The sequence below is a fragment of the Cricetulus griseus genome, chromosome 2, assembly GCF_003668045.3.
Source record: "Cricetulus griseus strain 17A/GY chromosome 2, alternate assembly CriGri-PICRH-1.0, whole genome shotgun sequence".
NCBI classification, from domain to species: domain Eukaryota; kingdom Metazoa; phylum Chordata; class Mammalia; order Rodentia; family Cricetidae; genus Cricetulus; species Cricetulus griseus.
The window spans coordinates 446,563,671-446,576,464 of record NC_048595.1 but is presented as its reverse complement, the minus strand read 5'-3'; the positions used below and the strand labels follow the sequence as shown (position 1 = coordinate 446,576,464).

General features: G+C 37.2%; 1 protein-coding gene across 1 annotated transcript in view; it reads left to right on the top strand.

Moving 5' to 3' along the window:
- Positions 1-12,794, top strand: part of St8sia4 (ST8 alpha-N-acetyl-neuraminide alpha-2,8-sialyltransferase 4) — an 80,890-nt gene that overhangs the window by 15,501 nt on the left and 52,595 nt on the right. Inside the window, 1 exon segment of the mRNA NM_001244250.1 lies at positions 591-848. Within this exon segment, the coding sequence (NP_001231179.1) occupies positions 591-848 (258 nt within the window).

The window sequence follows — 12,794 nt, the reverse complement described above, 5'->3', positions numbered from 1 at the left end:
TGTTTCTGTAGGTTTCTCCAGCACTGTCCTGGCTCCATTGCTCATCTCTCCTCCCTCTCTACTACTGGATTCCAGGAGTATGACTCAGTGTTTAGCTGTGTGTGCCTGTTTCTGCTTTGATGAAGGCTCTAGGAATGGTAACCAGGGTAGTCATCAATCTCACTATAGGGTAAGAGCATCAAAAGCATCCTCTCCATCACTGTCTAGATTCTGTGGGGTTATCCCTGTGGACTCCCTAATATTACCCCTGTGTCAGACCTCTCTCCAAACCTGTACTGTCTCCCTCTATCAAGGCATCTCCTTTCTTGCCCTCCTCTGTTTCTCCTTTGTCTCAGTCCTCTTATTCTCCTCCCCTCTCCCCTTCTTCCCTTCCTACCTCCTTCCCCGCATGCTCCCACTTTGTTCAGGGGTTCATGATGTAATTTTTTAAAAAAATACATTTTGTATAACATTTACTTGATTTAAGTACCACCTGAAATTTTAAGAGTAGTTGTTGCCAGTTGATATTGTGCGTTCAATGTGCAAACAACCCCATCATTTCTTAGATATGCAGTTCTTAATGTAAAGCTTTGCTTGCATTCCAAATATAGGAAGAACATTCTCCGTTTCTTAGATGCTGAACGTGATGTCTCTGTGGTCAAGAGCAGCTTCAAGCCTGGTGATGTCATCCACTATGTGTTGGACAGACGCCGGACGCTAAATATTTCCCATGATCTGCACAGCCTCCTGCCTGAAGTTTCACCAATGAAAAACCGCAGGTTTAAGACCTGTGCTGTTGTTGGAAACTCTGGCATTCTACTAGACAGTGGATGTGGCAAGGAGATTGACAGTCACAATTTTGTAATCAGGTGAGCATGCTTCTGTTTTTTGAGACTGCTAGCATGTCAACAATATTTTACTTCGAATGCTGTAAGGAATGTTTGAAATTTGTATTAACATTAGGAATTATTGATAACTCTACCATTTATGTGAGATAACCTTTACAGTGCTGGATACAAACAACCCTTTATTTAGGTAGTAGCATTTCACAACTGATTTTAAAGATGGGTCAATGAATATGTTAATTATATTAGCATGCACAGAGACAAACAATAGTTTGTTATACCTTTTAGTCATACATTTCATATAACTTAATTTGTGGAAAGAAGATTATTATGTAGTGCTGTCACAGACATAAACTAATTTATTACTTTATTGATTACTCAGCAGTTGCAAAAAGAGCTAAGTAAGTGGGTTTGTATCAACTAGCTTCAGTCAAATTGCCTTCTTTACTCTTTATTTGTGCTTTTGGAATTATATGTTTGTAAATTTACTTTTCTCACGTAATTGAACATACTCATTTATTATTTATTAGTGACCAACATATGACGAATCATGTGTTTGGTTAACTTTTTACTAAGTTAAAGAAGTAAGCAACGGACCATATCAGAGACATTTTTAATGTCCAGTTATAGCGTCTGTACAGTTTTTGTTGTCTTGGATCCTTAGGAAGCATGCTAAATTAAGGAAAGAGTTGTACCAATGTGTGAAAAATAGATAATGTGATGACAAAGGGTGTCCTCCGTGAGCTCTAAATACTGTTGTCTAAGTGAAATGTGGTTGTGAAGACTATGTAAGGATTCTAAACTCGGACAACCACAGGAGAGGTAAACTAAGGCTATGCAAGTGTCAGTGCGTGTTAGAAAGTATTGCGACATGAGGAAGTAGATTTCACAATGTGATTATCCCTGGAGGTAGTTGCTCCAAATGCGACTCACTTCTTCATTCTCCTTCTTGGGCCATAAACTTTACAGGCTGACTAAGCTGATCCATTCGGCCCTGTTTGGATGCTGATAAGACAACTGTTTTCTGTGTGACAGAGGCTGTCATCACTATCGATTGCCTTCATATTAGCTCATTGGTGTCACTTTCTGTTCTGCTTTTGTTACTCACTTATTCCGATTGTTATTTTAAAGGTATTATTATTATTATTCTAATTAAAAAACTGGTATTTTACATTGTATTATTCGTTTCATAAGTAGATTCCTAACTCCTTTCATCATTTGGTGGCTGCCATTGCTACAAATCACAGTCTTTCATTTTCATTTTCATTTTCTTTCATTCATTCCCTAGAAACTGCCCATCTTTGTTCTGGTCTCAGTCTCCTGCAACAGCCTGTATGTTTGTAGACCCCTAGGATCTGATCCGCGAATGATTACAGTTTTCAGTCTATGAATCTTAACATCTGTGTTTTATAAAGACAAAGCTCTCTTTCCTTAGTCTAGCAGGAACAACAGGCCACACCAATCCATACACTGTTCTACAATGGACAAGTAGAATTTAGGCCATGTTGCTACCCTGCCTAACCTCTAGCTAAATGCTGAGAAACCTGGATTTGACTAATGTCTTTTCTCCTCCTTTAATGAGTTTGATACTTAATTTTGTGTCTAACTGTTAGATTCACTATTCCACTATTCGTATATTCTGTTTTAGATCACTAATCTCCTAGTGTAACCATCAAATACATTTGATCATTTCTAGGAAAAGCAAACTTTGGTGATGTCCAGTATAATATTTTCATGTTTGAACTCTACACCCTGTGTTCCAGTATCTTTGATCTGCTTTACTAATGATGGGCAGATATATTTGGAGACCTATTCTATGTTCTGGAACAGAGCTATCTATAACCTGAAAGACAAACAATAAGAGGAATATAGTTATACGTCCTATGTGGGTATCCATTTGAATCCAGTTACATTTACCCCTCAAACGGCAGATGAGTATTTTAGGTTTCAGTAAGAAATTCTGCTGGTCGCTGGGCATTGGTGGTGCACACCTTTAATCCCAGCACTCGTGAGGCAGAGGCAGGCAGATCTCTGTCAGTTTGAGGCCAGCCAGGTCTCCAGAGCAAGTGCCAGGATAGGCTCCAAAGCCACACAGAGAAACCCTGTCTCAAAAAAAAAAGAAAAGAAAAGAAAAGAAAAAGAAAAAGAAAAAAAGAAATTCTGCTTGTCTAACAAGGTGGTGCTATAGGTTCTCTTTTGAGATCCATAACTTCACTAGCCTGAGGGAGTTGGCTAAGTTTCTAGTTTCAGGCATGGTTGATTTTCTTACTGTTGATGTGCTGTAAGTCTAGTTAGACAGCTGTTGGTTTCCACCTAACAGGAATACCACTACGGCACCTTTAGAGATACCCTGTCATGGTGGTCGTTATTTCTATCCACATGGGTAGGACTATGGATTCCTTGCCTTCCTTGGGAGCCTGCATAGTCCTTTCTGGTACTAAGAAAGCTGGACTGCAGGAGGGAGGCTTTCAGGTTATATCCAGCCCAATCTTTTGAGTCTTGTGTCTTATATCTGAGGTGTCAACAGCAATAGAGTATATAAAAAAGCCACTATCAGGCAAACTTACCCCTTCATTGATTGATGGTCTTCTCATCCACATGCAAGAGAGAACCTCTCTGTGTATAAGTTGTGTCTTTCTAGGGTGAAGGATGCTAAAACTTGTACCTCTTGTCATCATCTCAACTTGCTTATTCACAAAGAAAGACATGAAAATCTCTGTTGAGCAACCTTTCCTTCTCATGATAACCTTTTCAAACTTACAGCAAAATAGTTACTCCTTTATAATTTGTAAAGTGTGAGTTACAAAACAACTTTTTATAAAGATGAACTCATATAAATTTAGTGTTCTCCAGCCTGGAGCTAGTTTACAGGAAAGATGCTAATGCGTACATGAATATTTGAAGTCTTTTCATAGCTAATTTATTTTTCTAAGTTGTTCTCATCTCTGTTATATTATTTGCTTCAGGTCACAAAGTTTTTAAAAATGATAATAAAACTAGGCCAAAACTATTGGGATGTACAAGTCAACTGTATATTAGGTTAATATTGAACAAAGGTTTTTAAACAGGTTTTCAACATAGAAATAATTGCCATGTCTTTGGGCATTTGAAGCTGGTTAATGCCCTTCATGCCAGAATTTCACATGCTTGTTTATACTTTGCAAGCTATGGTTATTTAGTGTTTAATAAGAATGCAATAATGGTAAGTTATTGTAACACAAAAAATAAAAGGACCCAGAGACTGATATTGGGGTTCAAGCTTCAAACTGAAAGTCAAAAAACCAAAATAGTAGGTCACTGGCTCTCACCCTTACCTCAGGCTGAATGGGCTGATCCTGCTGCCTCTCCTCAGTGTGATTGGAGAATCCTGATGGTGAATGCCTTTCTATCCTCAGTGTGGTTGAAAAAGGATGTCTGATGCTGAGACTTTGCTCCTGTGTTGTATATCTCCCTAATGCTGGGATTAAAGCCAGGTGATCCCAGGTTCTGAGATCATCTATGGGAGCCGTATCTCTTTAGGACAGGGTCAATCTTGTGCAGACCTCAGTGGCCTTGGACTCACAGAGATCCACCTGCCTCTGCCTTCCAAGTGCATTAAAGGCGTGTGCCACCACTGCCCAGCTATTGCACATTTTCCTTTACCTCTTTCTGGAATACTGCCCCAGAGTTCTGATCCTCCCTTAAAATCTTAACATTCAGGGGTACAATCTTCTTTTCCTTCCACAAATATCTGGGAACTTCTGCTACTGTAGCTCTGTGTAATAGTGACATTCTTGCCATTAAAGGTGCAGAAAAAATATTTGTTTAGAGTTTATTGAAAATGCAATTCCTCCTTGAAGTACTTCCCTGTTTATTTTCAGCTGGCTAGAACATTGGGAATAGCTCAGGAATCAGAGAGCTCAAACACCTGCAAAGATGCACAGTTGTTTGAATGGTTTCTTGAGTAGACCGTTTCCAGTTTGTTTGTTTGTTTGTTTCCCAGGTGTCTTAGTAGATAATAGGTTTGTTGAGGGAGAGATGAATTATGCCTAGTCTGCTCTCATCAGCACTGATTAGCTAGTGAATTCTCAAGATTGAATGTGTCTAAGTATTATGTTTAACTTGACCTCTGAGTTTCAAGACAATAAAAAAATTTCAAAGATAGATCTTTATTCAGTGTTGCCCACATTTTATTTATTGTTTTTGACAGTTATATTAAGAAATAAGCTGACATCTATCTTAGCTATGCTCAAGTGTGCATAGTATGGCATGCAAAGAGCAAACTTCTGCTCCAAGTAGTTTCCTTCTGGGAGTGGGTGTAGGGAAATATAAATGGCATATATGTCTTCTGTTTGCTGTTTACTTATGAGAACTGAAAATATTAATATCCTCATGAATTTTAAGATAAGCACAAGAAAATTCCCTAATATTTTATAAGCATAGAACACATTTGAACACACTTTTTCTTTTCTGTAAAGTACTGATTTGAACAATTAATCTATCAATTGCATTAACAGTAGTTTCAGATAAACGATGGACAAAGGGGACCTATGATCACTTCAGTACATGACACTTGAGGTGTAAAAACAAAGATTAAAACATTAGAGTCAGAAAAACGTATTGAGAGTTTCCCTAATATTTTGACCATATCCAACCCTCCCTACCTCTTCCCAGATCCACCCAACTTTGTGCCTTTTTACAATTCCTTTTGGACTAATTTATCCTGTCCAGATATTCTTGGATGTGTGCCCTTCTTCTGGTGCACACTGACTTACCAGAGACTTCACTCTTAGAGAAAGCTGCCTCTCCCTCTCCTAGCATCTAACAATTACCAGTAACTTTAGAGGTGGGGGTGCAACTGGGAGTCCAACTTCCCTTTCCTTTCCTTTTCCATTTTTCCAGCTTGGGCTTGAAGCAGCCTTTTGCATGCTTCCAGAACCACAGTGAATTCATATGTATGGCTTCCCTGATGTATAGAGAAGATAATATTTCACTGGACTCATCCACCACTCTGGCTTTTACAGTCTTTATACTCCCTCATCCACAATGAACCCTGAGTCTTTTGGGGGTGCTTTGCGGTGCTCCATGTGTTTCCTTTGGGATGGGGCATTGGACAATCTGTCACTCTCAGCCCCTTGTCCGGTTGTGGGTTACTGTATCAACCACCATCTACTACAAGCAGTGTCTCCGAGGAGGGTTAAGAGATGTATGGGTTTGTGCATATATGGGACGATAATACTTGATTAGGATTCAGTTCAATACTTTATCCATTTAGAAGCATAATATTTGTGAGTTCCTCCTAGTGCTTTCAACATGTCTAGTCAGCAGTTCTTCACCCAGTAATACTCCTTTATTCTTACGAGTGAGTAAATATTCAACCAATTTCTATATTAAAACTTTCATACTCATGTGTATTTACATAGAAAGAAAAACTATTTAATAAGCATTTCTAAAAACATGAATCAAGCAATACTGTCAAGTGGACTAAAATTAATGTTTCTTCTGTACATGCCTCATGATACCTAGTCCATGATTCCTTAGTAAGCAAATCTTCAGTTTTATTAAAGAAATCTTAAGACAAAAACAAACAAACAAACAAAAAAAACCGCCAGTCTCTGCTTCAAACTGAAAATCTCTTGGGCCTGACATCTCTTCTGATAGAGATGGCTGATGAAATAATGAGGTCTCTTTGGCATCAGCTATTCTGTCATTTTGGGCAAGAGAAAAAGGGATTATTTTAATCTGGCACTGATGTGCCAGTTACGTATCGAATCCGTCTCCAATCTGCTTGATAATGTGAGCAAACAAAAGCATAAGATGGAATATTACTTCAGAAATACTTCTCAGAAACTAATTTTTGAAAGATTCATAGAATTTTTTTGCTTTCGATGTACTTTATGAAAACTGCAGGAAGCTGTGATTTCTCTCTGTCAGATTCTATACTGGTGTTGTAAGCACAGACTAGGATCTATACAAAAGAATTCAGTTCTATGTATGATTTCATATCTAATACTTTCCTTTCCTCCGGAGGATAAGAACTTCTATTGTTCAAGAAGCATTTGTGACTCTGATATTGTTAAGTACAGCATGGTTAATTTGATGCCTTACAGTTTTTTTTATTAACTAATAAAAGAGACATCACAAATATTGACTTTTCTGAGGCTACCTAAAGCGTTAGCACCAATAGTAGCACTGTGTGCAAACACAAAGAAAGAATATGGAACATTAAAATTGTAAAGTACTGAAATTTCTTTCTTTTAATATTTACCATATCAGTATATTTAGCATGGTTAGAAATAACTTTTTTTTCGAATTTTACAAGACAGGGTTTCTCTGTATAAGTCCTTGCTATCCTGGGAACTTTCATTGTAGACCAGGCTAGTCCTGAACTCACAGAGATCCGCCTCTTCTGCCTCCCAAAGGTATGCACCACTTTGCCTCCCAGCTAGAATTTTATAAAATCTGTGTTAATCCATTCCTCACATTACCTAAAATGATGTTGACTAGAACAAATAAATTTTATGTTATTCCTGTAGCCATTCCAAATAATCTGTTAAACAGGAAAACACTAGTTTATTTTAGGAAAGCATTAATAAGTCATGATATTACTTAATCACAAAGTAGCACTTGATATGTGATACCATGGCCCAGTCAACAGCAGATCTGATTACAGAACTGAGTATCTATGAACACTTTTATAGGAGACTGAAGCAGCATAGCAGGAATAGTCACTGAACTAAAATCTGAAGACATACGGCAAAGCTGCAAGTTTTATTTCCCCATGTCTATCCATATTATATCAAAGAATGGAGAAAACCTTATAAAATATTCTCAAGAAATAAAATGTGGCCGGGCAGTTGTGACACACACCTTTAATCCCAGCACTTGAAAGCCAGTGGCAGGTGGATCTCTGTGAGTTTGAGACCAGCCTGGTCTACAGAGTGGGTTGCAGGATAGGCTCCAAAGATACACAGATAAATACTGTCTCCAAAAACCAAAAGCCAAAAATAAGTGGAGAAATAAGATGTAATTTTATTATTGAATATGGTTATTCAATCTCAGAATTTTACCTGGTCTATTAGAGTCCACAGGTAAGTTTAGAAGGCTGAAGAGATGAACAGCCTGTAGATACCCTAACCATGTGCTTGTGGTAACCACTGAAAATGTTCAGTATTTCTAGAGTGCCATGAAACTAGGGCAAACCAACCAGAATCCAGCAAGCATACGTACAGCTACAGCTACAGAATTAGTCACACCACTAGGAGACATTCACCCTTGCAACATGCCATACACCATTTAATTGAATCCAAACAGCACCACCTCAGCTAAGCACAAAGTATAACAGTAGAGCATACCTTAACCTCTCTGTAGAAATTGCAATGTAGTTCAGCGTTTTAGAGCAATATCTAATTCAAATGATTACACTATATAATATAAGTAGATATGTAATGACTCCTCAAGTGTAATCAGCTTATTTCCACTGATACTGAATAAAGCGCCTAGTCTTTCATTTCCAGTTTTTTGTCTTCATGAGACAAGACTGTGTCTCAGACATATTCTTCAGCCAAGGAAACCCTTGATCTGATCCCTGACCTCCAGGACCTAAGAGTTGGGCTTGTAGATGTTCCTACCACACTCAGACCAGTTTTCTGCCTTCATGGCCCTGCGTGTCCTACTTCAGAGTCCAAGATTCTTTCTCTCTATGGAGAATGCTGCAATTTGTGTAGTCACAAAGATCAGAGAAACACAGAATTATCTCTCCCTCCCAAACCCCGACAGAAGTGCTGTTTAAGTCATTCTGAATACTTATGTATGTAAATTGATTGTATGCGTTTTTTTTTTTTTCAGTTTGGTTTATAGCAGAAAGTTCCACTCATTTTTCACTATATGTAAAGCAGGGTTACAAACCAACCTTTGCTGTGCATTTGGATATTTATAGTGCTATTTCAGTTCCCTCTGCCCCCCACTTCCTAACCATGTGCTGCACACATTCAAGCAGATTAAGTGGTGAAAGTTATCTGGGAGGTTTACATTTTAAAAAAAGCCTCATAAAAATCTTTAATTTTAAAGTTATTTGAATTTTTCTGAAGTCAAACACAACTTCTGTTAGGTACTTTACCTCTTTATGTATTTACACGAAGTGTATTGTAATATAAAAATGCTACAAATGCTGTGTCCCTGCAATACATAAGAAATAGTTAGCCTCATGCTGAAACACACTTTTATGGATTCTGAGCAATCAGGGTGGATTTCTGTTTAATTTTGTTAATTTATTCCTTACTAATCTTCCTTATATCTATTCTTTCTTCTCTGTAGCCTAAATCCCTTTCTCTTATTGTAATTACCTCCCCTTTGGTCACCTCTGCCTTCACCATGTGCTTTGAATTGCATTGTAAGGAACAGTTTACTAAAAAGAAAAAATAAGGATGGCTCAGCTATACAATGAGATGCAGGATCTTACACTGTCGTTCAGGATTCCAGTGTCAACTGGGTGCTCATTACAGATGTGAAATCTCAGAACTTGAGCCATGCCTGCTGAGTCAGAATGTGTGTATTATTATGTGTCCAGGTGGTTCTTGACATTGACGTACAGTGTACTGTGGGGAAGCCGGCACTAAATATCATATCTAAGGGCTCTGGCCTGTGCATTGAGGGTCTGGTAACGAGACCAGTTCATTCAATTACACCTTGCTTAAACAGACCAGTAAGAAAAAATGAAAATTTGCTCAAATTTAGCTTTTAAAAATCTATGTATTTGAGTCAGGTGTAGATTAGAAGAAAGGGTATGTGATAGGGAGGGTTTTAGTTGTGGGGGTGGTAGGGGAGGAAGGGAGGGAGAAGGGAACTGGGATTGTCATGCAATTCAATCTTGTTTGTAATTCAAATAAAAAAAGAAAATATCAAAATAGGAAATTCAAAAAATCTATTTATATACAAGTTTTGCTGTTTTGAGTTTCAAAATTAGTAAGAGTCCCTTTCTATATTATCATCTATAATATTTAGTAAAAGAACCATGAGATTTTTTTTAATAGACGTATTTGTTTTAATGGGCATTTCATCTATATTAAAAATGCAAAATGGGACTGTGATGACATTTCAAATAACGCATGGGCACAAATGGACTTTCTATATAGTTTGATCCTCTATAGAAGTATCATATTGCATGAGTCTTGTTTTCGCCCAAGGCATATTTTGGCAGGCCACACACAATGAAAGCCACTTTTGTAGCCTGGTCTGTTTGTGGGGCTGCTGGCAGGAAATGCATATGTATAAATTTATATAAAATGAAATTTCAGGTACTTTGCCCAACATGGAAGCTCAATGACTAGAAGTGCAAACTCTCATTGCTCTATATAAATCATATATTCTTTACCCAAATTTATCAAATAGTTATAAAGTTGACACTGCATCAGGGAAGCTGAGTCAGACTGAGTAAGCTATGAGAGAATCTGGTCTGAGGGGATAAAGGAACACTGCTTCAGTAGACAGAATATGAGTAGGTAAAAGTAGATTTCAAATCAATGAAGGCACAGATGCCCTGGGGAATATGAAGCAATGTGGCAAAGAGGAGCCATCTTTCTACAAAGAGGGATGCTTCACCAAGGAAAGGGATGGAAGATGGAAGAATCTGATGCTCTAGAGAGTAAAACCATTTTGACGTTCCAATGGTGTACGGATTACAACAAACTTTAAATCACACGACTAACCTTAACTGCATGCAATCATTTATAAAAATAAAATGTGCTAGAAGAAACAAAACAAAGTTTCCTTGTAATTGCAAAGGATATCTTCAATTCTTTCACACATGCACACACATTTCTTAATGGCAAATAAAAAACTGTGAAGAGTGTGACAGACAGGTGGCCTCAGAAAGTGAGAAGGACGCTTAATATTTGTAGGAATTCAAATAATGATTTGTGTTTCAGAGACAGGACCACTGCTTACATAACTTTTGTCATTTTATTTTGCATTATTTTTTTGCTTAATATATTTTCATAATTTCTGCTCAACAGAATTTTACACCTTTAAAACAACTATCTTTGTATGTTTTATCTACTGAGTTTAATTTTAAAATTCCATGTCCTATGTACAACTCAGAACTTAATTTTATTATCATCAAACATTTTAAATTTTAGCAATGCTAAATAGGAAGGTTATTGTGGATTGCTGTGTGATACATATAGATTAGTTTTTGTAATTATGTTAGTCCTAAGACAAAGGGACTTCTTAAATAAGAAATAATAATGAAAATGAAAATGGAAAATACTTAAACTATTTAAAACTTGTTTACTAATTCCAAAAACTAAAGATTATGTATATGTGATGTTAAAAATTAATATGTGGTAAAAAGCCTCAGTGATATTCATATCTCAGTGAAACACATTTAGAAATGTAGCGAGAACTTTTCCAAAAATCAAGTTGATGATGTCTTCCAAGAACCTTAAAAATATTCATATTTATCTACATGTCATTTTTGAGTTGCAGAAATCCTGCCGCATGGAAGCAATTGCTTAGCCACAAAAGCATTGTTACAGTTCATAAACAACAACCAAGAAATCATTGGACACTCAGATGATTAACCCTTCTCTGTGTGGAGAAGTGAAGGAGAAGTGGAGAAGGTTCTACTATGAGGTAGTAGAACCAATAATAACATAATACAAGTCTTTTCCAGTGTCATTAGATAGCATAAGATTTTGGGTTGTTTCCTTTACGTTCATGGTGAAAATTACATGCAAAAGGAAATGTCAAATTTGCACATATATGTTGAAGAATAATCATGCAACATAAATTATTTTCATGACATTTTGAAATATCTCACAAAATATCCTTCTAGTTCTTTGGAGTTTTTGTTTATTTAATTGTATTTGATTTGTAATTGCCATAAAAAGGAAGAGATTCATAGTTCTAGAAATAAGTATCTATAAATGGAATGAAAACAGTACAAAAATGGTTATGCAAAACACCTCTCAATGAGGTAGAAGGAAGCAAATTTGAATTTCAGGTCAGAGTAGAGAAGAAGAGAGAAAATTGTGCTGGGGCAGCAAGATCATCGTGGCACAGGGTTTCTTTTCTAACCCAAAGTGCTACCAAACACCCAGTTTATTAGTCTTTCCATACATTTAAAATATGGTGTCAGTTTCTATTTGAAGTTAAACACCCACCTATTAATCCTCTTGTACTTGGATGCTATATTATCCAAAGTCAAACACAAAATTTTCAGTACAGAGTAGCTTTGGATTTCTTTTTGTAATAATAATTTTCCTTCAACCAGTCTCCTAGGTATGAAGAGTTATCTGGAAGTAGTTCAGAGCAGAAATCTCTACTTTGGAAGTTACCAGAGTGTAGGGAAGGACAGAGGCTTAAGAAGGAACAGTGAAAGTTGATGTGTAAGAGGGTACTCACAGAACACAATGACGAGAAGGAGTAGAGGAGGTGCCAACTGTTCAGTTGGGAAAGGTTGATTGAAGGTGGGTGTGTCTGAGTTGAACTGGAAAGAGGCAGCAGATAATTAGAGAACGGGAACAAGCAAAATGATGTACTCTTTCTCAATGTGCAAGGACATGGAGACTAGTTTTAGTGTGTGTAGTGCCAGAGTACACTGGCTAATGACAGCTAGTAAGACTGAAAGGGGAGGTGGGATTAGTGATGGAGTGAAAGGGCCTAAGATGCTTGAGATTAATGAGGCTCATTAAGATGTTTAAGCCAATAGATTGATGCACAGGGAATGAAATTGATTCAGGCTGAGTATGAATATCATACAATAATGATTAATACTGCGATTGCAATTGCATTCAGTTTTTCTCTAACTTAAGGATATTTGCACATCTACAATGAGGTGTTTTCAGAGTTGGATCCTTGTCTGAGCATAGACACACATGTCTCCCATACACCTTTTAGATATTGCCTGAGGATGTTTTTAGTGGACTGATAGAGCATTCCATTTTTGACTAGGACTCATCCTTTGCAACATCATGATAACGTCAAAAAGCT